At 42.5% G+C, this 27,349-nt stretch overlaps 1 protein-coding gene across 4 annotated transcripts in view; it reads left to right on the forward strand.

Annotated features, from left to right (window-relative positions):
* The window catches only part of vav2 (vav 2 guanine nucleotide exchange factor), a 162,709-nt gene that overhangs the window by 92,354 nt on the left and 43,006 nt on the right, over window positions 1-27,349 (forward strand). For all 4 annotated transcript variants that reach the window (XM_060890304.1, XM_060890303.1, XM_060890301.1 and 1 more), the window contains exon 3: window positions 14,577-14,635. In XM_060890304.1, coding sequence (XP_060746287.1) covers window positions 14,577-14,635 — 59 coding nt within the window. The remainder of the gene's footprint in view (window positions 1-14,576; window positions 14,636-27,349) is intronic.

Here is a 27,349-nt window from a genome sequence, read left to right on the forward strand (position 1 = left end):
AATGTACTGACGTACCGCACGACGTTTTCATGACCTCCTCCTCCTAGGGCAAGTGCATTCCTTTATTACCACATTCTACAAAAGATTTCTGCTTTGAGATCTGAGACTTTTAGAACCTCAGCTGGTACCGTACCCTGTATTCCCACTGACAAAACAGACTCATCCCCGAAGGAACGTATTCATTCGAAAACATTTCGAATGGCATTTAATGGCGCCTTAAAGAATTTAAGAATTCATTAAATCATCTAAAAAATAAGTGTTTCACATAAACATGTAACTGAGCTTTAAGGAATTATAATTTAGCAGTAACTTCGATAAGATTTGTTTTTTTTTCCGGACTGCTATCACTTCGTAATCACCTCAAGGACAAGGTAGGATGAATAGGAGGAGTAAAAGAGGAGCGGGGGAATGAGACATCGGGAGTACGCTGGTCACGATTTGGGCTGACGACTAATTGTCATACGTATAATTGTGATTAATGATGAATTTATTCAGGCGCTGGATGTCATCGTGGTGAACGAGCGAGAGAGGAAACCAAGCACTTACTTGCCTTAGGGATCAGACCGTTTATTTCTTTTGTACATATATTAAAACAGAGATCTACTTCAGCTCCGAGATTGTTAAAATCAGGACTGGTAATATGAACTTGGTTGCACTTTTGATTCGATGGTTTAAGTTTTATTTTCTGTCTTGCCTTTCTAACTGTGTCAGATGCATTAACATACTCCGGAAAAATATTGATTGTTTTTCTTTAAAGCGAGCAGAGCGGAGAAAACTGCAGAACGTGCCAGAACTTTTCCTTCCTGAGGTGTGTGCTCCATTTTCTGGCAAAATTTTCATCTCATTATTCTAAAAACCCGTGTTATTATATGTGACACCGAAATAAGAACGTTGCCTCTTGCCTGTTAAAATTAGGATGCGATTTTTCTTATGAAGCTCTTTATAACATATGAGAGCTTTTTAATAACAGCTTGGGGCAGTTATTAAAGATTTCTAAATTCTGTTCCATCCCATGCCGAGTTGGCACATCTGACTACTCCCACAGATTCTCTGATCATTCTCATCCACAGACCATTCTTGCAAACCAATACTCTGAGCAGTTCTGCCCTATTTAACTATTTATTGCCCACACATGCTTGAAACACTACCACCTACAGATACCCTGACCACTGACCACCCTAACATGTAGGGGCCACCCCTATAGCACATTACCACCTAAACTCTGTCACAGATACTTTGCCCCTTTCTGCACATAGATACCATTCCTGCTCAACAGATACTATGACCAGTCCCACCTACAGATACTTTGACCACTCCAGATTCTTGGACCACACTAGCCCACAGATACTCGATTGTCTATTCTACTTGCAAATACTTTGACCACTCTTGTCCAGCCACCTCCAGATACTCTGACACTTCTTTCCACAGACATCTGATCACTTATACCCACAGATAATCCGATCAATCCTGCCCACAGATACTTGCCTTACTCATCCCCACTGACCAGCAGACAAACTCTATCTACATTTACATTTACAGCATTTAGCAGACGCCCTCATCCAGAGAGACTTACATTTTTTATCTAATTTTTTTATACAACTGAGCAACTGGGTTAACGGCCTTGCTCAGGGGCAGCATGGTGGACGTAGGAATCGAACTCACAACCTTCCGATTGGTAGCCCAACACCTTACCCACTAGGCTACCACATCCCTAACTACCACTGACCCATTCAAGACCATATTCGACCTCAGATATTTTGGCCCCTCGCACTCCAATTTTCATAAATATACTCCGCCGACCCCTGACTGCAGACACACAAAACAATGTTGCCCCCTCAGGTGGTTCTTCTACTGCAGATACTTTGATCATTTGCATCCACACATACTCGACCACACCACACTTTTCTAAACATAATTATTAATTATTAATTAACTAATTATTTTCTTCTAGTTACTCTGACATATGTTGAAAGTAGATCCTCTATCTATCTATCTATCCATCCATCCATCCATCTATCTATCTTATATATATATATATACATCTTCTCTAACCACTCCCATGCCTTAAATGATGTGGACAGTATTATTTATATATAGCAGATACTGTCTCCACCCTCACCCACAGATCGTCGTCATATTTCTGACCTGTTTATCTTCATCCGTAGATTCCCCGCGGATCTTCTCCCACAGATTTAGACCCAGAGCCTCTTGCCCACTCCTGTCTGCTTTCTCAGAAATCCAGACCGCTCATACTTACCCTTCGTGTACCTCTTGACCAATCCCGTCTGCTTCCTCAGATACTCTGACCGCTACTGCATCTTCCTGCCAAACAATTTGACCGTTCCCACCTACTCACGTGGAACCGTTTACTTTTTCTTCTCCCGAGTCTTGCAGACACACTCAATTGAAGATCTTGTTGACCGTGATTGACTACTCTTCACCGCTTGCTCAGACACCCATAATTACTCCTGTCAACTTGAGCACTTGTTTGTTTCTTAGCGCATACGATACTGTAATTTCCACAAGATGAACACGGTCGCTTATTTCAGGCCACTCTGGTCAGACCAAAAGTAAATAAGCTAAATAAAAGGGAACGTGTACGTATATGCAGAGTGCAGTTAAAACATGCCTTTGTCTTGCTGAGTAAATACAAAATCGTGCGTGCAGCGAATCGAGGATTATAGCGGACCGCACGGTCCAGACAGCACGGCATGGTTTCTTTGGATGGGTCTGTCTCGACACGTAGCTTGGCATGAGCTCATCAATCAGCAAGATCTAGGAGATGTGTGCCGATAAACCAGTCCGAGAAGCTATAGGCTAGAGAGTGATGAGTTTAGGAGATTTATGTCCCTGAGCTGAGCCTTCTGATGGAGTGAGTATAGATGAGCACTCCTCCACTCTCGTGTGGGTGTACATGGGTCCACACCTATACAGTATATGTGTGTTCTGATCCATTTTTCTTCCACCACCTACTCTGACTCCTGTGTATTTAGAGCAAGAGCACCGGCGCATTAATCATATAGCGCTTACTAGCGGGTCTAGCGGCGTTTCGAAGGGAATCCGTTCTCATTTCCAATTTCATATTTTTGCAACAAACAAATATAAACACATCTCATATCCTGTGTCTGGCTGCGCCTTTATCGCTCACCGTTGTGTGGGACAGGATTAGAAGTCGCATTGCTTAGCAGCAGTCATTGTGATTATAGTGGAATATTTGTGCCGTGTGTCGGAGTGACCGTGTCTTGCGAGCGACTGACGGTGGCTTAGAGAAAAGCAATGACATAGATCGTACAATTCTGAATATGAGCTCGCGTCGTTTTGCATCCGTCCCTATTTAAGCAGACGTTTCCTTTCTGTCCTCATTGTGTGAGGTTCCTAGAGGTGTGCTGGAGTATGATATGAAGGGTCCTCACTAGGATTGGTTTCCAGGCCCTACTGTTGGCTATGAGCAAGTTCTGAGTATCTCTGAAGGTCTGATTCAAACCTGAGCCAACAATTACTGAGAGGTGGCACACTGTTCAGACAGATTCACACACACAGCTTGCTCTCTCTTGACCTCAATTCTTCTGGCCCAGTGCCTTAAATGCCATCTCACACAGTCTGTTCCCTCAGCCATCATCCTGAGAAGCCCAGACACATCCATACTCGTAAAGAACCAGTGTGAAACTGGCAGCTCGGGCATATTGTTTCATGGTACGTTGTATTGATCAGTGCAACGTGCACACGTTTGTTGACTGACTCTTTAAAGATGCTTTACCTCGATGCCAGCGGGATGTCGCTCCCTTTGTTTGGTTACACCCGAAGGCGGATTGCAGAGAGTTGTGAATGTGGGAAATGTTAAATTAGACGTTCTAGGTGACATTTTTGTGCTCTCTACACCACCCTGTTATTCGGGAGGCACCAAAGGGTGGAGAATAATATAACGTGACAGTCGCTTTCTCTCCTCCTCGACGTTAGTACACATTGTTCCTTCCTTCCTTCCTTCCACCAACTGTGTTTGGACGATCGGACCGTGCGAAGTCGATGTGTCTGGATGAGCTGACACACTTGTCATTATTGAGCTCAGGTTGTGAGAAGAATCTCCTTCTTTTCATTAGGTTTAGCATCGAGTCTTTATTACAGAGAAGGAAAGTAGACCTGGGTGAGAAAAAAAAAAGCAACAGACGGGTTTAATAGACCTGAATGTGATGTTTGTGTCAAGATCACACCGGCCCTCGGCCCCCGTTTCACACTCACTAAATGCCCGTCTCATCTCCACGGTAACATATATTTGCCACTGCTGCAAATGCGCACTGCATGTCTCTTTTTCTTTTTGTCTTTCCGTGCTCCTTTTCCTTTTGTTATCATGTTATCAGAGTTATAATAATTTTTTATCAGCACGTTAAAGGCACGCGGACGAGGCGATTAACGTGTCACGTGATTCCCTTTACACGATTTTTTTCTCGAGACAGGGCAATTATGTCGAGATTCTATCAGCTGAAACGTTAATGTATAATTCGGACATTCAGACTTCACTTCTACGAGCCTCTTCCTGTGTGATGTCTCTCTATTTTTGTTCCGTTGATCGATTGCGTCACGTGACTCCTATCTGTGGTGTCGATCCGCTTGGTGGTTGTCATGGTGATTCAGTGATTAGGGCGGGGCACGAGCTCTTAATGGAGACCCTTTGTCCTGTTGTCACTTTAATGGTCGCCACCGAGACCTCCTGCAGGGTATCATCTGGACCATACACACACACACACACACACACACACACACACACACACACACACACACACACACACAGAGTACAGAGTATATAACATACTGATAGAAGGCATGAGAAAATCAAATAGAGTGGCAGAATTTATGACTTTTATCTTCTGTATGCCGTATAAATTCTCACACATGGCCATTCGGTCTCTGTGCAGCGAAACCCAGCCACAGATAACGTAATTATTTTGTAATATCCTCCAGTTTATGGAGATTAACGGTAACTGCCCTTAAATGGGACCAATGAGCGTTCCACTATGTGATCTTTCTAGCAGACGAAAGACTCTCGTGATTAATATTAATTGCTTATATGAAGACAAATTGAATCTAACGATGATTTGATGTAAAAACGGGCGGAATATACAGAATCATCTCAGCATGCGGTAATATGTGAAGAACGGTGATATTATCACGGAGTCAATGGCGCTAAACTCTCAGCACGCTTCGCAGCGAAGAGCTTCTGACTGGCCGGAGTGGCTTTTGCTGTCTCTGTCATGACTCTGTTATCACAACACATCTCCTTCGGTTCAGCATTAATGGTGCAATCCAGGGAACCGAAATCTGTTCCACCCTGAAAAGGAGGGTTTGGGGGAAAGTGCCTTTATAAGAATGTGTGTAGTTACCAGATTACCAACAGATCCTGGACATTTAACAGAAGTTTAATAAAAAAAAAAAAGAGGCTGAATTCTGGTTGTGTTTTAACCTTCGATGTCGATTCTTTCGAGCTTTCAGCAGCAGTAAAGAAGCCGATGTTGTCTCTTAGGTCCACATTGACTACCGAGTCCTGCTTAAAGCTCTGAAGGCTTTAGATCTGACTATCTTGCTGACCTTTTGTAGCAGGACTGTCTATCTTGACAGTTCACACTTCACAGGTCTGCTGTACAGTTCTGGGGATTAGACATAGCTTTGTTGTAACTCGCTTTAGTCATAGTTTTGGGTCTTTTTTATCAACTTTAATATGCTTTTCATGATTTTTATTCGTTCACACACTTCACACACTTGTCTCATTATTCATTGTTGATTGGTTAATTAACGTGGCTTGTCATTTACATGTTAGAAGTGTAAATGTGTGGAAAGAATGCAACAGAATCGTAGGCTGGATCTCGTGTCTTACTCGGATGCATGGAGTTCTGATTTTGAATTCATTTATGTTCTTGTTCCGTGGTCAAGGAGAGAGAGCGAAAGAGAGAGCGAGAGAGAGAGGGCGAGAGAGAGCGAGACCGAGAGAGAGCGAGAGAGAGAGAGAGAGAGAGAGACCGAGAGAGAGAGAGAGAGAGAGACCGAGAGAGAGAGAGAGAGAGAGAGAGAGAGAGAGGGCGAGAGAGAGTGAGACCGAGAGAGAGAGAGCGAGACCGAGAGAGAGAGAGCGAGACCGAGAGAGAGAGAGAGAGCGAGAGAGAGAGAGAGAGAGAGAGAGAGACAAACAGACAGACAGATAAAAGAAGCTCAGCTAATCACCATTGGACCAATCCAGCCTTGAGAACCCATGTCCCATTCAGTGCTCTTCTCCTCTCCTTTACTCTTATCTTCCCCAGCAGAGAGACGCAGACCTCCATCACTTTCCTGGATTATCCCTCTAATCCCATATGTAACCTTTTTGGTCTGCCTCACATGCTCTGGTTTGATAAGAACCACAGCAAAGGAATATGACTTAGAGATCAGGAGAATCTTTTCACCTGGGTCTAACTGCTGCAGGCCAGTCAACATACCTCTTGTTAATGGCAGCCTTCCTTCCTTCCTTCCTTCTTTCCTTCCTTCTTTCCTTCCTTCCTTCCTTCCTTCCTTCCTTCCTTCCTTCCTTCCTTCCTTCCTTCCATTCACTTTTCCACAGAGACGTATAAAAGTAAAGGAGCAGCTCGACTGGTTTATCGTCACACAATCCGGCAAGTTTATATTCCTGCAAACGCAGCCAGCTCATCCTCCCTCTGGATCTGTTCACTATTCCACTGCATGCCAAAAGCAGAATCATCTCATTACACACACACACACACACACACACACACACACACACACACACACACACACACACACACACACACACACACACACATATACACACACATACAGTACTCACACACATATACATATACACACACACACATACTCACACATATATACACACACATACTCACACACATACTCACACACTCACACACATATACACACACACACGCGCACACACACACACACACACACATACTCACACACATATATACACATACATACAGTACTCACACACATACACACATATACATATACACACACACACACACACACACACACACATATACACACATACTCACACATATATACACACACATACTCACACACATACTCACACACATATACACACACACACGCGCGCACACACACACACATACTCACACACATATATACACATACATACAGTACTCACACACATACACACATATACATATACACACACACACACACACATATACACACACATACTCACACACATACATATACACACACATACACACATATACATATACACACACATACACACACACATATACACACATACTGTACACATACACACACACATACTGTACATATTCACACACACATACATATACACACATACACACACACACACACACATACGCACATACAGTATACACACACATACAAATATACACACACACATAGTATGTTCATATTACGTCATATGCTTGCATAATTTCATCCTTTCTGTGCGTGTGTGTGTGTGTGTGTGTATAGTTTCTGTTTAGCAGACCTCTACACCATGCAGGATAATCCTGTCAGAGCATCTCTTTATGACAGCAACTGTTTTGCTCATCATGTCGGGTGTCTCTTTATTCAGCAGATCCAATTTGCATAACCTGCTGCAACAAATTAGCAACAACAGACACGGTCTGTCACGAGAGCATCTGCTTCTCACAGCAGTATCGAGAACGTTCAGGCGTCGTCTTTAGCCCCGTGATCGTCTTTCGAGTCTTGAAAATTATTAGGACGATCATTTAGGTGCTGATCTTTTAATGCCGTACAACCATCGCTGGGTTATACGGCTCAGCCGAGGTCTATTCTCGTCTCTAAGGTGTCCATTTCAGAAAGCCTGCTGCAACAAATTAACATCAACAAGCACTTAGCTGGAGTAATGGGAATGTTTGGCAGAATGCACCGTTTGTTGGGTCAGTTATAATTTTTTTTATGGCTCGAAAAGAAATAATAATTTACGAGTTAATTAGATCGAAAAGGATTTATGCAAGTAACCGAGATCACTGTACGAAACTCCGGGCGCCATAAAAGACGACGTAACGACCGCACGTTTGGGAAATAACCTTAATCAAAAGCAGGGTGGGATAATTGAATATTTCATATATCACATTATGAGATCTAAATCATAAAACAAATGGTCAAAGATGAATAATTAGGTGGCTAATCTGAAGGCGCGCCAGTCACCAAAATGGCCGTCTTCATTTATTCCAAACCAGAGACTTCTACTTTCTCGTATATTACTGTATCAAGCCCCAGAAACATATCACCAAGTTTCGATAAAGATTAGAGCCGCTTAAAGGCAAAAGCCAGCCGTCTCTGCGTACATTCATCTAAACTCCGCAGGCTCTTTCCACTGCTTTGACCACAATCTGTTTGTATTGGCAGTTTGGTGAAAGCCACCTCCTGTTGCTCTTATTATATGCCACCAAAATAACTCAAGTCGATGTCATGCATTCTGTTTTCATTATTTTCACCAGGGCTTTTTTTCTCCTCCGAAGCGTCGCACGCATTTATAGGCCGAGTCGGTAATGCTGTAGGTGCGTTAAACATTTCATTGCACAATACAGCATCTTTAAGGGTGGCACAAACATCTGAGTCAGCAGCGGGTTTGCAGCGTTTCTTTTCAACCGGTTCGAGTAGGTGACAAGCGAGCGACGTGCGGATGCCATCGCGCTGCAGCGAACACGCACGTTCTCTGGTACGACCGCTGTTTTGGGGATCCTGGGAAGTGGCGACTGCAAGCTGTGGCGTAATGAAAGGCCTAATAGCTTTCAGATGGAAGTTTTTGCCCTTGTTACAGCAAGCGCTTTTGCTCGAGTCGCACACTTTTACAAAAAGCCACACACAGTGAGGATTGTTTGTTCAGCTTCAGCATGCAAGTAATTGCCCTGAAGTATTTTTTTTTTACAGCTGATATGAGTTGTTCTTAAAAATAAGGATCTCACAAAGGAGGGATTATGTCTTAAGTGATCGTGTCTTAATAGCGGTATAACTATTTTGTATTGCATTACGTTTTAGCTGAATATACAGAATGGCACACACACCGAATATGAGAACGGGGCGATTTACCAGCGACAGACAGCGACATCTTCAATACGTACAATGATGCCTTACTTGTCTGGATATTCGTGCTCATTCTTCATCTTCTCACTGTACAGTCTCACGATACAGCGTACAAAGACGTTCTGTACAATAGTGTATAGACCTTTGGGGAAGAACCAGATATGAGTGTGACGTCACGTGTTTAGAGTAAAGCTAGAGTGAATCAATATGTTATTATTATCCATAGGAGTAAATGACAGTTTTTTTTTTTTTTTTTATCTATTTCCTGTATTTATGGCTTCTCGGTTTTCACCGTTATTGAGCAGACCATCGACCAGCGCATGTCTCTACGCTACGGATCAACGCTCAGATTTACTCGTATCGGCTCGACACAAGAAATCTGATATTGCTTTTAATTTGAATACAGATCCAACTGTGTCACAGAACCGAATTTAATCCTTTCGCAGATCTGGATTGTTTAAAGTAAAACCCTTTTCCGTCTTTCCGTCTCGCAACACAGATACAAGAAGGCTCTTTCTTATGAAGGCTCTTTCTTAAAAGGAACCGTCCATTCACTTCCACCTTAGTTTGACCCTCAGGGCTGTAGTGTTCAGGGTGCACTTCCATTTTTAATGGCTTTTCTCCTCTCAGAAAATGGCAACACGAAATCGTGTTACTTCCACGCGACCAATCGCTCAGAGACACAACACATAACCCTAAATCATAAAGGAGCTGACAAGACAGAAGCCGTCCAGTCGAATGGTGTCAACAGTTACCTTTAACGCTGAGCTCGTAGCCATAAATAAATTGTTTCTCGCTAGCGTTTCACGTTGCCGCTATTGTCTAGAGTCGCAGATTCGAGTAGATGTTTAGATACCCATGTTGAACTCAAGGTTTCTATAGAGATTCGTCTCACTACACTATCTGGTCTAATTGGGCTACACCGTATCCTGTTCTTCTCTACTTGCTCTAAAATCGTTTAGCATCACTGACCCTCCAATGAACCTTCACTGAACCACATCTGCCCCTCTGCTGACCCTTCACACGCCTCTGAATTTCATTGAGCAAAATCTGCTTCCCTGGTGCTGTTCCTCTATCGATCACAGAGGAACCCTGCTGCCGGGGAGCACATACTTAAAGAAAGAGTGCTGGGAGTTAGCACTACTTCATCTGTGTCAAGGTCATTATTTGTGTGTGTGTGTGTGTGTGTGTGTGTGTGTGTGTGATTAGTTAAAGCCAGATCACAGAGTCTCTGTGCCGGTTAGAGCTCGTGGCATCTCATCAGGTGGATTATTAATGAAGTTGGGGACTTTGTGACTCTTCACACAACCATCTGTTCGCACGTTTTTTCTCACGTCTCTCAGCACCGAATCCACTTATTAAAGGAACCTGGGCTCCGTCTTACTTACTCTCTTAATCTCACTGCTCATGCACACCTCAGGCTCGACCGCAGGTCCGAGAGCAGGTTTTACACGTCAGTGACGTGATGATTAAGAACGCTCTCAGTATTGTGTATCATTATTAATTTCATCCTGTTTTCCTCTTCTCTTCTCTTCGCTTCTCTTCTCTTCTCTTCCTCTCTCTCTCTCTCTCTCTCTCTCTCTCTCTCTCTCATACACATACACTCTAGCTTCTTGTCTCTGTTCCTCAGGCCCTCCATCGCTTGCCGTTGTCTGATGCAGCTGATCACCTGTGTCCCCATGGAGTGTAATATTTTCTCTTCCTTTCCTCCGAATCAGTTATTGTGTTTGATCTGCTTTGTGTGTGAGAGGTGACGGAGGCCATGCGTTTCCTTCCGACTGCGACCGGCTGCTCCTCAGAGAGCGCCACCGGGATGAGAGGAAATCAATAATGACGAAACGGGAAGAGGTTCCTACCTGACCTGAGTGATGACAGTAGAATGAGGGGAAAAAAAGAGGAAGAAACTGAGGGATGAGAGCCATGTAGCAGGAGAAGTAAGCCGAGATTCATTGCATGCAGAGCGAGGTGCGAGAGAGAGAGAGAGAGAGAGAGAGAGTGATGAAAAGCTGCATCGGTGGTCTATAAGTCAGCCGGGCAGCGCTGGTGTCTCCACACTGAGGCTCCATTAATATTTATACCCATTAGCTGCTGGTGCATGAAGGGGCGAGACAGAAGGCTGACAAATGCAAGTATTCAGAGTAACGCAGCGCTATTGATCCTAAAGGCTTCATTCATTCTCAGCTGGGCTGAGAGAGAGAGAGAGAGAGAGAGAGAGAGAGAGAGAGAACTATAGGCTCAGGAGGAGCAGGTGTGAATAAGATGCAAAGTGAAGTTTTATTTGTATTGCTTTCTGGAAGAAAAGAAGATTAAATGATCTGGTCTTGTATCAGGTGTGACTATTAGACAGTCTTGGAGACAGCCTTGTGTGGTTTTTTGAGAGTGCCATGAGTACTTCTACATCAGCCAACTCCCAACATCTCTGTTACTGACATGAACAAGTAGTGGATATCTTTTTTTAATTGGTTCTTTATTCATTTGTGTTTAGTGGCTGTTGTTATTCTGGCATTTATGTGTCACGTACATTTTGGTTAAATGACTGGCTGATTGTATGACCGGGTTTGACTGGATGACAGACAGATTGGATAACAGACCAACTGGATAAATGGATGATAGACTAACTGACTGGATGATAGACTAACTGACTGGATGATAGACTAACTGACTGGATAACTGGATGATAGACTAACTGACTGGATGATAGACTAACTGACTGTATGATAGACTAACTGACTGGATAACTGGATGATAGACTAACTGACTGGATAACTGGATGATAGACTAACTGACTGGATAACTGGATGATAGACTAACTGACTGGATAACTGGATGATAGACTAACTGACTGGATGATAGACTAACTGACTGGATGATAGACTAACTGACTGGATGATAGACTAACTGACTGGATAACTGGATGATAGACTAACCGACTGGATAACTGGATGATAGACTAACTGACTGGATGATAGACTAACTGACTGGACAACTGGATGATAGACTAACTGACTGGATGATAGACTAACTGACTGGATGATAGACTAACTGACTGGATAACTGGATGATAGACTAACTGACTGGATGATAGACTAACCGACTGGATAACTGGATGATAGACTAACTGACTGGATGATAGACTAACTGACTGGACAACTGGATGATAGACTAACTGACTGGATGATAGACTAACTGACTGGATAACTGGATGATAGACTAACTGACTGGATGATAGACTAACCGACTGGATAACTGGATGATAGACTAACTGACTGGATGATAGACTAACCGACTGGATAACTGGATGATAGACTAACTGACTGGATGATAGACTAACTGACTGGATGATAGACTAACTAACTGGATGATAGATTAACTGACTGGATAACTGGATGATAGACTAACTGACTGGATGATAGACTAACTGACTGGATGATAGACTAACTGACTGGATGATTGGATAACTGGATGATAGACTAACTGTCTGGATAACTGGATGATAGACTAACTGACTGTATGATAGACTAACTGACTGGATAACTGGATGATAGACTAACTGACTGGATAACTGGATGATAGACTAACTGACTGTATGATAGACTAACTGACTGGATAACTGGATGATAGATTAACTGACTGGATAACTGGATGATAGACTAACTGACTGTATGATAGACTAACTGACTGGATGATTGGATAACTGGATGATAGACTAACTGACTGGATAACTGGATGATAGACTAACTGACTGGATGATAGACTAACTGACTGGATGATTGGATAACTGGATGATAGACTAACTGTCTGGATAACTGGATGATAGACTAACTGACTGTATGATAGACTAACTGACTGGATAACTGGATGATAGACTAACTGACTGGATAACTGGATGATAGACTAACTGACTGTATGATAGACTAACTGACTGGATAACTGGATGATAGATTAACTGACTGGATAACTGGATGATAGACTAACTGACTGTATGATAGACTAACTGACTGGATGATTGGATAACTGGATGATAGACTAACTGACTGGATAACTGGATGATAGACTAACTGACTGGATGATAGACTAACTGACTGGATGATTGGATAACTGGATGATAGACTAACTGACTGGATAACTGGATGATAGACTAACTGACTGGATGACAGACTGTTTGTCTGAATGACAGACTGGATGACTGGAGGACAGACTGACTGGATGACAGACTAACTGACTAGCTGACTGATTGACAGACTAACTGACTGGATGGCTGGATGACAGACTGACCGGTTGACTGGATGACAGACAGACTGTATGGATTAATTTCTGAATAACTGACTGACTGGATGACTGACTGAATAACTGGATGACAGGATGACTGCCCACCTGATGAGTGATTTTATTAACTTATAGCATTTCTATTTTACGAGCTTGTTGAGTGTAAATCCATTTATATCCAGAGTAAAAATACATATTGTGCAGTGAGATAAAATCCCCAAATATCTTCATGTACTATTTTTTTTCATATTGCCTCCCCTGCCTTGAAACTCCAGGTCTCTTTGACTGTATGAAACTTTTGAAGAAGCGATACGACCGAGTGGAAGTGGTGTGTGAAATGAAGACGTTTTCTCAGAGAGACGCTTTGAGATGTGATGGCTCTCATTAGGGCTCATTCTCATTTATGGAGTCACCTTCATGGCAGCAGGAGCACTGATTCAGTGTGTATAGCCGAGTAGAAAGGGTGCACACCTGCTTAGAGAACGGCGCACACACGCACACACACACACACACACACACACACACACACACACGGATGGCAGTGGATTTAACACTCCTATAAACATGTAATGAGGCAAGACAAAAGCCTTTCCAGTGTTACATGTTTATAAGTGTGTGTGTACGAGCGTGTGTGTGTGTGTGTGTGTGTGTGTGTGTGCGCGGATCTACAAAACACTCCCAGAGCCCATGATTGCACCATCTGGAGGCCCGTAGTGTCTCCACCATCGAGCCCACGCGCACGTGACTCACGCCTGGCGTTAACTGGGTTTGAGTGCTCTGTGCATTTAACCCTGTTAGTCACTACTAATGCACAGGAAGGAAGCTCGGAGAGTGAAAACACAAGACGCTGTAAATCCCTGAGAAACATGAGAGCTATATGCTTTCTTCACCTTCAACGTTTCTTCACAACGACGCTGAACGTTTGCTTCTGATTGGTCAAATCACAGGTTTATGTATATCAATGTGTTTTGTTTGACGTAGTTAGTTTACATTTTTTCTTCAGGTTTATTCACATGGGTTTTTGGAGTCTCCGGTGTCCGTGTCGTTAAAGCTGGAAAGTTAATATATAATATATTGGCAAATTGCTGTACTGTAATAGGAATAAAGCTCCTGTCAGGCCACATCATGCCACACCGTTCTGTTTATTTTCCTCTCACAGCATGTCATGATGTGTTTTATCCTGGACTTGTGTCTCACATCATTGCTAATCCAAACGTCTTGTGTTTTCCCAGGTGATCTCTGCGCTGTCCAGGATCTCTCACCACAGCATCGCTCAGAATAAAGGCATCAGGTAAATCTCCATCTCCACTCCACCTCTTTCTGGAGCTTCGCTTTCGTCTCGTGGGCTTGTGCCGCTTGTTCCCAGCTTCAGGCTCAGGTGCCTTTTCAAATGGTGTCTGGCTCCAGGAACAGCATGTGGGCTCAAGCTGTGGGCCGACTTAGGCTGTGCAGCGTGGCTACGAAGCCCTCGGGGACACAGCAGGCTCTGTTTGTGTGTCTTTACGTGCCCAGGCTCCACAAATAAAGCCTTTTATCCGGCAGGGTAATGAGCTGATGGAGCGGCCCATTAGACCCAAGGGGAAGAGGGACGTGAAAATGGGGGATACCATTAGCTAAAGCTTCATAACACACACACACACACACACAGAGGGGTGTCTAAATCACTAACTGGCTGATAGTTGAACCACTTCTTGTTCAGTCAACAGTAACTTTAATGTCATGACTAGAAGTGCCACATGTGTATGTTTAAACGATTAATAAAGAGATATTAATAAACAGAAACTCCAGCTGAGAAGCGAGGTTAATTTTCTGACTCTGTCTCTAACTACAGTACTGTATAAGGCCTGTGAACGTAGCAGGAAAGCTCATTGCGTTTGACTTGGCAGAGAAAGCAGTCTGTGACTAATGCAAGTCAAATTTACCCTCTGCAACGTTCCCTGTCCTGCGTGTTTCAAGAGCACTCGGAGCGCAGCCTGATTCAGAGAGCTCTCATCGCGCGCGAGAGGTCGGAGAAAGGAAGCTTTGTGTCCTGTCGCATAGGAGCGAGACTCTCAGAGCTCAGTGCTGTAGCGCTTGTGGAGTCTGTGGCCTGGCGTGACCGTCAGGGTTTATTTGCGGCACTGAAATGTCCTGTGTTCTTCTGACATTTTACTGAACAAGACTCTTTCTCTGCACACAGCATCCTGCTGAAGTGTCTCCCTGTACGTCCGGTGCAATTCCACAATGTTCTTGTGGTAGGTTAGTCAGGAATTAGACCAGTAGATTTTGTCTGTTATCAGAATTAGGTTCTTCATCACCCAGAGACGCCTCCGTGTCTGGGAGAAACGAGGGTAATAACAGTAATTATAGAGACAGTTATAGCATCAAAGTATAGCGTTACACTGCAAATGAATCTGATTCAAGGTGTGGCTTAATCTTTTTATCAGAGAGCAAGTGATCAGATATAAAGTCAGAAAATATTTATAGTCTCAGACATAAAAAGAGACTTTCCATGTTTTTCTGAAGAGATCATACATCGGATCATGCGTCGGTTAAGCGATTAGGGTCCAAGCATTTCTAACATTTCTACCAAGCACAGAACCAAACAAAATGTCATACATAGGCATCGGGTTCTGAACAAAGCTCGGATTTTTCGAGCATCTGCACTGCATTGTGTAGTCACATGGGTCCAGTTTAACCATCATTGATTGGCTAAATCAACGTTGTTGATTTCTGAGCTGGTCGTGGCCTGAAGTTTAACAGCACAGCCAGTGATATTATTCTATAAATATGAGCATCCAGGTACACCTACATGCCCCAAACGGGGTAGATTCACACCTGTTACCTAACAGGAAGTCAGCCATGTTAGTATTTTGTACCTTTTGCCAGGTATCAAATCTTTCACCAAAGACATCAGATTCTAACCAGATTCAGTCACCATGAAAACCAGATCCCCACAATATCTTGTTGTCATGGTGACGTGATCACTTAACACGGGACGTAAGACAAGCAGGACGCGTGGAAAAAAAATAATCCATCGACATCGACGTGCGAGTATTGGCTCAGGACGGTTAGCGCTCGGTCCCGTCAGTCACTGCTTTGCAGCTATGTTATATTTTTATGTAAGCAGTGGGCACTGAATAAATTAGTATTATCATCATTTTCCTCTTTCCACTGTAGAGTCCTCTGAAGCCCCGGTAGCCTATAAACAGTCAGCCAAGAGTGCAAACAGTGATCAGACAGAGATTTCTTTATTTCTTTCGTATGTTTAATAAAATAAACAGGTCCCGTTTCATATGACGTAGACCTAAAGGGAGCAGACAGCTGTAATATTATTACTCCACACTGTGTCCACTCTAGAAGGTCAGATGCCATTCATGAAAACTGGGGATGTCTCACAGCTATTAGTAACGCAGAGTGGGCGGGACGACAAGACCATGCAAATGAGTTGCAAAAGAGAACGAATATTTTCCCCCTGACTATAAAACATTATCCATTTTCTCTAGTTCCACCTATTGGTTTAGGCAAAGATCCACACCGTGTGGTCACCGGCATCAAAGGTTCGATTCATCCAAAACATACCAGCGCTGATGTTTGCGCTGGTCTATTTCGGTACATCAAAGGATCTTGGGAAATTATAAAGCGCAAAATGTTGTTTTAGAGTCAGCGTGTTACTAGTAGACAGCGATGCATTTTATCCACAAACATTTCTCTCTGGAACGTGTATTTTTTTAGAGGGAAGATTTTTTCATCCGCCTCCAAATGCTCGTCTCGTTGCGTACGTAGTCGCTAGCGAGTGCAGCCGTGGTGACGGGTAGAAAACTGATAACGCGGTAGCACCGTACAGCCCTTTTCTTTGGCTTGATCTTCTGTCTGTTTTAGATTAATTGACGAGGAACTAGCGAGGTAAAGGGACAGAGAAATTTTAACCATCTCGCACACGGCATCACAACCCCTAGTTTCCACCAAACACATAACACAGTACAACGCTATAAAATCCTCACATCGGTGACCTTTGACCCTCTGTTCATTTGGTTAGAGCCGCCGCGCCATTACTTGCCAGCTGGCTAATTGATTAGACAAAACGAAGCCTATTGACGAGGTGAGCGATGTAGCATTTCACTCTGCTCTCGTCCCATGTCCCCTGAGCACTGAGCGTCCTCTCATCCTGTGGGGTTTCCTGTTTTATATCTAACGACGCCGACTGCAGGCGAGCTTATTAGATCGGAGGGCTCATAGGTGCACCACAGCATGTTTCCTTCCACATTATCTGCTCTGAAAAACCGTGTCAGCTCTTCGAAGACACGCCCAACCGAGTCAAAGCGGTTGCTTTTAGAAGAAGCGTGTCCTAATTATAGAGACGCCCACGTGCATCACCTAGCTGTGGTTTATCTGAGTGTGTCCTGTACTACTGCAGATCTCGTCTCCGCCGCCGGTTTTACGACTCTGTGCTGTTTAGTAACAATAACATGATAAATCCTTAATGATTTGCCTAATTTAGGGAACAGAGTTTTTCTTCTCCTTCTGATTTGTAAGGAAATTTGAGTTTGTTAAACTTTTTTAATATTTTAAATACTTCATCTAGCTGAATGTGTGAATCTTTACTGGATGACTCATAGAACTGTGAGTGAAAAGTGACGTTAATGCTTTTTTTTTATGGTTTTTCAACGATAGCGTAAGTTCAAGGTGAAGCATCAAGCTGCCTCCTTATAAAGAGATGTCCTTCATGTCGATGCCTTCAGGACTCGGTGTGTTGTCCAACAAACGGTTGTTTTTTTTTAAATAAACTCTTTTTGCCCGAACGTTAACAACGCTCTTGTTCGGCTTTATGTTCTCACTTGAGCTGAAGTCATAAGCCGACGTTTATTTTATCGCAAGAAGACATCTGGGGTCCACATCTGGATAATGCATCATGCAATGTCTCTGCGGTTTATGTTATGGAAGAGTGTGTGTGTGTGTGTGTGTGTGAGAGAGAAAGAAAGAGATAAAGCATGTCAGAGATATGAGCCCACAGAACTGCCACTTTTTCTCCTCTTTCTCCTGTATTCTCTACACTTAAGGTGTAACAGATGAAACATAAACAAATAAAAACACTGATGTGGTGAAATTCACCATGAGGAGATGTTTATTTAAGGTTTGTGGAAGGAGTCTCCAGTGTCAGTGTGTAAAGTAAATGACGTACGTGTTAGAGAGATTGTGTGTGTATTTGTGTGTATGTATGTGTATATATGTGTGTGCATTTATGTGTGTATGTATGTGTTTGTGTGTGTATTTGTGTGTATGCGTGTGTATTTACGTGTGTTTGTATGTGTTTGTGTGTCTGTATTGATGGGTATATGTTTGTGTGTGTCTGTTTGTGTATTTGTGTGTATTTATGTTTGTGTGTATTTCTGTGTATGTATGTGTTTGTGTATACTGTATGTGTGTATTTATGTGTGTAAACATATGTGTATATATGTGTGTGTGTATATGTGTGTGTATTTATGTGTGTATGTATGTGTTTGTGTGTATACTGTATGTGTGTATTTATGTGTGTAAACATGTGTGTGTATATGTGTGTATGTGCATGTTTGTGTGTATGTGTGTATTTACGTGTGTATATATGTGTATATATGTGTGTATTTACGTGTATATATGTGTGTATATGTGTGTGTATGTGTGTATTTATGTGTGTATTTACGTGTGTATATGTGTGTATTTACGTGTGTATATATGTGTGTGTGTATACTGTATGTGTGTATTTATGTGTGTATGTGCATGTTGTGTGTGTATGTATGTGTATCTATGTGTGTATGTGCATGTTTGTGTGTGTATTTGTGTGTATGTGCATGTTTGTGTGTATGTGTGTGTATTTGTGTGTATATGTGTGTATTTATGTGTGTATGTGCATGTTTGTGTGTATATGTGTGTGTATTTATGTGTGTATGTGCATGTTTGTGTGTATATGTGTGTATTTATGTGTGTATGTGCATGTTTGTGTGTATATGTGTGTGTATTTATGTGTGTACTGTATTTGTGTGTATGTGCATGTTTGTGTGTATGTGTGTGTATTTGTGTGTATGTGCATGTTTGTGTGTATATGTGTGTGTATTTATGTGTGTATGTGCATGTTTGTGTGTATTTATGTGTGTATGTGCATGTTTGTGTGTATATGTGTGTGTATTTGTGTGTATGTGCATGTTTATGTGTATATGTGTGTGTATTTATGTGTGTATGTGCATGTTTATGTGTATATGTGTGTGTATTTATGTGTGTATGTGCATGTTTGTGTGTATATGTGTGTGTATTTATGTGTGTATGTGCATGTTTATGTGTATATGTGTGTGTATTTATGTGTGTATGTGCATGTTTGTGTGTATATGTGTGTATTTATGTGTGTATGTGCATGTTTGTGTGTATATGTGTGTGTATTTATGTGTGTATGTGCATGTTTGTGTGTATATGTGTGTGTATTTATGTGTGTATGTGCATGTTTATGTGTATATGTGTGTGTATTTATGTGTGTATGTGCATGTTTGTGTGTATATGTGTGTGTATTTATGTGTGTATGTGCATGTTTGTGTGTATATGTGTGTGTATTTATGTGTGTATGTGCATGTTTGTGTGTATATGTGTGTGTATTTATGTGTGTATGTGCATGTTTATGTGTATATGTGTGTGTATTTATGTGTGTATGTGCATGTTTGTGTGTATATGTGTGTATTTATGTGTGTATGTGCATGTTTGTGTGTATATGTGTGTATCTATGTGTGTATGTGCATGTTTGTGTGTATATGTGTGTGTATCTATGTGTGTATGTGCATGTTTGTGTGTGTATTTAACATTTTAATGACAGAAAACGGAGGGTTTTTGAGGGAACAGCTGTTTCTAGCTGCTATAACATAAGTAATAACAGGAACTTGTTTACCAGATGCTCAGATACACGTAATTATAAGCAGATAAAAATGATGACTTTAATGAATGAGTTTTAATTCTGTAATCGTTTGCTGTGAAAGTTGATTGCTGTGGTGTAAGAGGAATAAAACACAGGATGTTGTTGATGATCACTTTCCTACATCATCACGTGTATCAGACTGTAAACTGTATCTAAACACAGACCTTAGACATGTAGTGAGATCTCAGTCTCCATCTGCTCTCCTCTTAATACTTAAACTGTCATCATCAGCTGGTGTGGCAGCCTTCAACTTCTCATGGGATTGGTTTTAAATCGATCACTTTTAGTGGATTGGTGTTAAGAACGATGGGGGAGTATTGAGAAAGCAGTCATGTGAGAGTCTGAGATGAGAAAGTAGAACAGAGAGAGAGAAACATGAGAGAGATAAATGTGTAAGAGAGAGAGAAACGTGAGAGAGATGTGTGAGAGAAAGATGTGTGAGAGAAAGATGTGTGAGAGAGAGAAACATGAGAGAGATAGATGTGTAAGAGAGAGAGAAACGTGAGAAAGATGTGTGAGAGAGAGAAACATGAGAGAGATAGATGTGTGAGTGAGAGAGATGTGTGAGAGAAAGATGTGAGAGAGAGAGAAACGTGAGAGAGATAGATGTGTGAGAGAGAAACATGAGAGAGATGTGTGAGAGAGAAACGTGAGAGAGATAGATGTGTGAGAGTGAGAGAAACGTGAGAGAGACGTGAGAGACAGATGTGCGTGAGAGAGAGAAACGTGAGAGAGATATGTGAGAGAGGGGGGGTGGGTGAGAGAGATGTGTGAGAGAAAGATGTGTGAGAGAGAGAAACGTGAGAGAGATAGATGTGTGAGAGTGAGAGAGACGTGAGAGACAGATGTGTGTGAGAGAGAAACGTGAGAGAGATGTGAGAGAGAGATGTGAGAGATATGTGAGAAGGGGGTGTGATAGAGAGAGAGAGAAACATGAGAGAGATGTGAGAGTGAGAGAGATGTGTGTGAGAGAGAGAAGCGTGTGAAAGAGAGAGACGTGAGAGAGACATAAGAGAGAGGCGTGAGAAAGAGAGATGTGTGAGAGAGAAACGTGAGAGAGAGAGATGTGAAATAGAGAGAGAAGTGTGAGAGAGAGAGATGCATGAGAGAGAGTGAAACATGAGAGAGAGACATGAGAGAGATGTGTGTGAGAGAGAAACGTGAGAGAGAGATGTGAAATAGAGAGAGAAACGTGAGAGATGTGTGAGAGAGAGAGATGCATGAGAGAGAGTGAAACATAAGAGAGAGAGATGTGTGAGAGAGAGAAAAAGAGATACAGAGAGCCAGAGAGAGAGCACTAAAGAGAGAAAGAGGCAGAGAGAGAGAGAGAGAGTGATAGAGAGAGATATAGAGGGAGTGAGAGAGAAATAGAGAGACTGAGAGTGAGTGAGTTGAAACTCAGGTCACAGAATTGGTCACTCAGGCTTCTCATTATCCAGATTAAATAACTGTCCCACACCATCAGCCCAGTATCTGATCATCTAATGTTCCTGTTTAAGATGCTCACAGCGAGAGTTGTTCATTTTTATACAGTTTTAATCAGAAATAAAAAAAGAATCACTTTCCACATATAAACTGAAGCTAAACATTCTCTCCGTCACACCCGAGCCGGCTTCTAGGGATTCGCTCCACTGCTCACAGAGCCATGCCTCAGAAAGATGACAAAAAAATGAGCCTTCGCCATTAACGGCACATCCTGAACGGACAGCGTATCTGTCTCCACAAGATAAAAACCCAGAAGTGAAATTGGACCGAGACTGATGTGCGTATCCAATCTAATTAAACCTCGCACCAGTTTGCTGCGTTTCAGCTCAGTCGCTGTGGGCTGCTTGATTTCTGAAGATACGGAGCTCGTCGGGGTAAAGAGGCCCGACCCCGGGGTACGACTCCGAATAAACTGTCTAATTTAAATATGCTAATTATATTATTAACAGAATACTGATATGTGAGAGAAATCTTGAGCTAAGAGCAAAGCAACAACCCACTGCCTCTGGAACCTTGTGCACGATATAGATTCCACTGGGTCCTAGTGAACCCCGGATTAACCCAATCCTGGTTTATGTTATTGAGGTTTCACAGCGTTCGTTGTCTGACTTTACCCGGGATTAATCATTAATCCAGTGTTTCACACTGTACTTTCCTAATCCCTGACTTAACCTTATGATTTGCATATTTGTGGCATGGACACACATGATTGGATGAATACAGTTTAGTTATCTGGTGCTAGAATTTTACTCGACGCACACGAGACGAGCAGAGCGACACGCGGTGACGGTTCGGTTATACTAAATATAATCGCTTTTAGAATCAGATTAGTGAAGAGGAAATAACTGTGTTATTAAGGAAATTAATCAGCGCCTTCTGAGCAGTCAGCAGCTCAGTGGTGCGAGGACCCCATGTAGCATTTCATCAGCTGACTCTATACCCTGCAATCAGCAGTAAGCTGCAGTGTGAGGAGTGTGTTCAGGAACAGCTCGTCACGCTCGGCTTATTTCAATGTGGCACAGATTCCTCACTATAGGATTCCTCACTGTAGGAGACAGCCCCGTGTGTCTGCGTGCGTGTGTGTGTGTGTGTGTGTGTGTGCGCGTGTGTGTGCGCGTGTGTGTGCTACATGACTCAATGCCCAGGTTTTTTTTAGAGCGGATGTGTGTTTGTGTGTGTGTGTTTGTGTGTGTGTGCGCATGTCTATGTATGCATTTGATTGTGTGTGTGTGTGTGTGTGCTACATGACTGAATGCCCAGTTTTTGTTTTTAGGGCAGATGTGTGTGGTGTGTGTGTATAGGCATGTGTGTGTATGCATTTGATTGTGTGTGTGTGTGTGTGCTACATCATTGAATGCCCAGTTTTTTTTAAGCAGATGCATGTATTTCTGTGTGGTGTGTGTGAATGCATGTGAGTATTCATTTGATTGTGTGTGTGTGTGTGTGTGTGTGTGTGTGTGTGTGTGTGTGTGTGTGTGTTTGTGTGTGCTACATGACTGAATGCCCAGTTTTTGTTTTTAGGGCAGATGTGTGTGGTGTGTGTGTGTGTGTATAGTCGTGTGTGTGTGTGTGTGTGTGCGCAGTACATTACAGTATGCCCAGGTGTTAATAGAGCAGATGGTGGCTGGTTGTTTGAGCAAAGCAGTGACTAAGACGACGGTGACAAATCATGCCACAGTCAAACGCTCATAAACTCATAACATCAAGCCTAAAAGATGACGAGATTAGATTTGCTTTCCAAGTAATCAGATGTTGAATATCTCCATAAAACGATTCATCTGAGAATTGTCACAATAAATAAGCAGACCTCATGGTTTACTGCTCGCTTCCTCAGCCGCAGGTCAGATGCACTCACACTTTCTGCAATGGAGAATGTTTAGAGTTATATAAAGTGTACAACTGAGTTGGGTAGAGTTAAGTAGATTAGAGTAGAGTTAAGATGTGTTGAGTAGAAGAGATAAGAGTAGAGTAGACTTAAGCTGTGTTGAGTAGAGACGAGCCATGTTGAGTAGATAAGAGTAGAGTAGAGTTAAGCTGTGTTGAGTTGTGTAGAGTTAAGCTGTGTTGAGTAGATAAGAGTAGAGTAGAGTTAAGCTGTGTTGAGATGAGTAGATAAGAGTAGAGTTAAGCTGTGTTGAGTTGAGTAGAGTTAAGCTGTGTTGAGTAGATAAGAGTAGAGTTAAGCTGTGTTGAGGTGAGTAGATAAGAGTAGAGTTAAGCTGTGTTGAGTTCAGTAGATAAGAGTAGAGTTAAACCGTGTTGAGTAGAGTAGATAAGAGTAGAGTAGAGTTAAGCTGTGTTGAGTAGATAAGAGTAGAGTTAAGCCGTGTTGAGTAGAGTAGATAAGAGTAGAGTTAAGCTGTGTTGAGTTCAGTAGATAAGAGTAGAGTTAAGCCGTGTTGTGTAGAGTAGAGTTAAGCTGTGTTGAGTAGATAAGAGTAGAGTTAAGCCGTGTTGAGTAGAGTAGATAAGAGTAGAGTTAAGCTGTGTTGAGTTCAGTAGATAAGAGTAGAGTTAAGCCGTGTTGTGTAGAGTAGAGTTAAGCTGTGGTGACTAGATAAGAGTAGAGTTAAGCTGTGTTGAGTAGATAAGAGTAGAGTTAAGCCGTGTTGAGGTGAGTAGATAAGAGTAGAGTTGAATAGAGTAGTTTATTAACACCTAAGAGTAACACAGAGAACTGGGACTTTACACAAGACTTAACATAGACAATAAACTCAACAGTAACACTGTGTGTGTTTTTTCCCAGTGGATCTACAGCAGCTTCTGGAAATAGATCCAAGATCTTTTACATGGAGCTCATGGATGAGTCTGAAGTGGAAATAAAAAGTACCTGAAATGTAGCTGTAAATATTCCACACTGTAACTGAGTCGTAGTCCAAAGCACACAGAAACACCATCTAAAAGCTCCACAGCACTAAAAACTCCTCCACACGTCTTATTGTGAAACGTCTTCTACGGTCTGAGGATGATTGGATTTGACTGGCAGCCCAAAGCAATAGTGTAATTATTTATTCATCACCACAGCAGTGATTATAAACCTCTTTAATTAGCTAATGAAGAGCGGAGTGGAGTTATTTATATGTGTAGATGTATAGCACATACACACACACACACACACACTTACACACTCTTACACACACATACATACTCTAATACACAAACATGCACTCACACTCATGCACATACACACACTTACACACACTTACACACACACTCTTACACATACACTTACACACACACACACACTCTTACACACACATACATACTCTAATACACAAACATGCACTCACACTCATGCACATACACACACTTACACACACACTCTTACACACACACACTTACACACACACTCTTACACACACATACATACTCTAATACACACACATGCACTCACGCTCATGCACGCTTACACACACACACACTTACTGTACACACTCTCACACTCTTATACATACACTTACACACAATCTTACACACACACAAATACATACTCTAATACACACACACATGCGCACGCACACACCCACACACAGGCACACACACACACTCTTATACATACACTTACACACACAATCTTACACACACAGACATACATACTCTAATACACACACGTGCTCTTAAACTCATGCACACTCACACTCTTATACATTCTATTACACACAATCTTACACAATCACACACATGCAGACACACACACACACACAGGCACACACACACACACACACTCATACAGTACATACACTTACACACACAATCTTACACACACAGACATACATACTCTAATACACACACGTGCGCTTAAACTCATGCACACTCACACTCTTATACATTCTATTACACACAATCTTACACAATCACACACACACACACACACACACACACACAGAGAGAAGGTCTACATCCTTTACTTTGTTTTCCAGTTTCCTATCAGCACATGCTGGTTTGATCGGGACAGAAACCAGACGTTTATTCATGCTTTAATTCATGGGCTGGGTCGTCTGGATGCCTCTTCTGGGGATTCACACACCTTGGCTCACCCTCACAGCAGGACCTTTACTCTCACTCTCTCTCTCTCACTCTCTCTCTCTCTCTCTCTCTTTCTCTCTCTATGATTCATGATGAATGTCTGACAGTGTGAATATCTGCATTGTTAGAACAGACACACACTAAACTACACACTGGATATGAGGTGCGTGTGTGTGTGTGTGTGTGTGTGTCTGTGTGTCTGTGTGTGTGTGCGTAGCTTCCTGTTCTGTAATTCCCGTGAGCAATAGCACTAGTGTTCATACTCATCATCCTATCAGTAGAAGATCAGGGAGTAGAGAGTGCAGTGTGAACTGACAGTAATGGAAGTGTTTAGTGTTTAACTTTTACTCCATGGTACATCGAGATCCTTCCAGAACTTGCTTTATGAAGCTGGACATCGCTCTGGACAAACTGATACCGTATAAGAAAAGAAGCAGACACGCGTTCATTGTACGGAGGGGTATTTTCTCCACGAGCGTGTGACTCTTCCAGGCTGGACAACTAAGGAAACGGAAACCGTGATGAGCTCATGGATGTCAGCGTCAGTCGTTCCCACACTGAATTACGGCTCTGTAGCTGTAGGAGGAGGAGAACTGATTAATTGTTGTATTTATTAGAGCTGCACCTGAATACGGACAGCATGCATTGTTACTAAACTCATTGTGTATGCACACACACACACACACACACACACACACACAGCTGAGTGTACCGTGCATTACTGAGACACTAACATAGCCTGCTCCTAAATCACTGGAGTGTTTACAGGCTCGTGTTTTTGTCACGTATGACGGTGTGCTGTGTCTCAGGCCGAGAGAGCTGATGAGCTCTCAGGAGAAAAGTGCGGAGAGGAGAAAATGTCCGACAGAATAACCGATGGATCGTCTGCAGCACCAGATCATGTAACAGACCTGTGTGTGTCAGTAAGTGCTGGTTTTAGACGCCGTGTGTGAGGGAAGCTTTTAAAGAGAGAAACATCCGATGGAGCTTCCGTTAAAAACAACTCGGCGTTATAGATTTTACACACAGTTATAAGTTATACAATAAATCTAATAAAATCAGTCCTGACCAAAACACCAAGGTGTTTTCAGGTGCGCTCTCTCTCTCTCTCTCTCTCTCTCTCTCTCTCTCTCTCTCTCTCTCTCTCTCTCTCTTTCTCACCCTATCCCTTTCTCTCTCTCTCCCTTTCTCTCTCTCTCTCTCTCTCTCTCTCTTTCTCACCCTATCCCTTTCTCTCTCTCTCTCCCTTTCTCTCTCTCTCCCCTATCTCTCTCTCTCTCTCTCTCTCTCTCTCTCTCTCTCTCTCTCTCTCTCTCTCTCTCTCTCTTTCTCCCTATCCCTTTCTCTCTCTCTCTCTCTATCTCTTTCTATCTCTCTCTCTCTCTCTCACACACACACCCTATCCCTTTCTCTCTCTCTCTCTCTCTCTCTCTCTCTCTCTCTCTCTCTCTCTCTCTCTCTCTCTCTCTCTCTCTCTCTCTTGTTCTCTTTCTTTCTCTACAACTATGACACGTAGTGATCATGACTGAATGACTGAAAACACACCGTTTCACTTTACACTTGTGAGTAAAACTCCACAGT

The sequence above is a fragment of the Tachysurus vachellii genome, chromosome 17, assembly GCF_030014155.1.
Source record: "Tachysurus vachellii isolate PV-2020 chromosome 17, HZAU_Pvac_v1, whole genome shotgun sequence".
NCBI classification, from domain to species: Eukaryota; Metazoa; Chordata; class Actinopteri; order Siluriformes; family Bagridae; genus Tachysurus; species Tachysurus vachellii.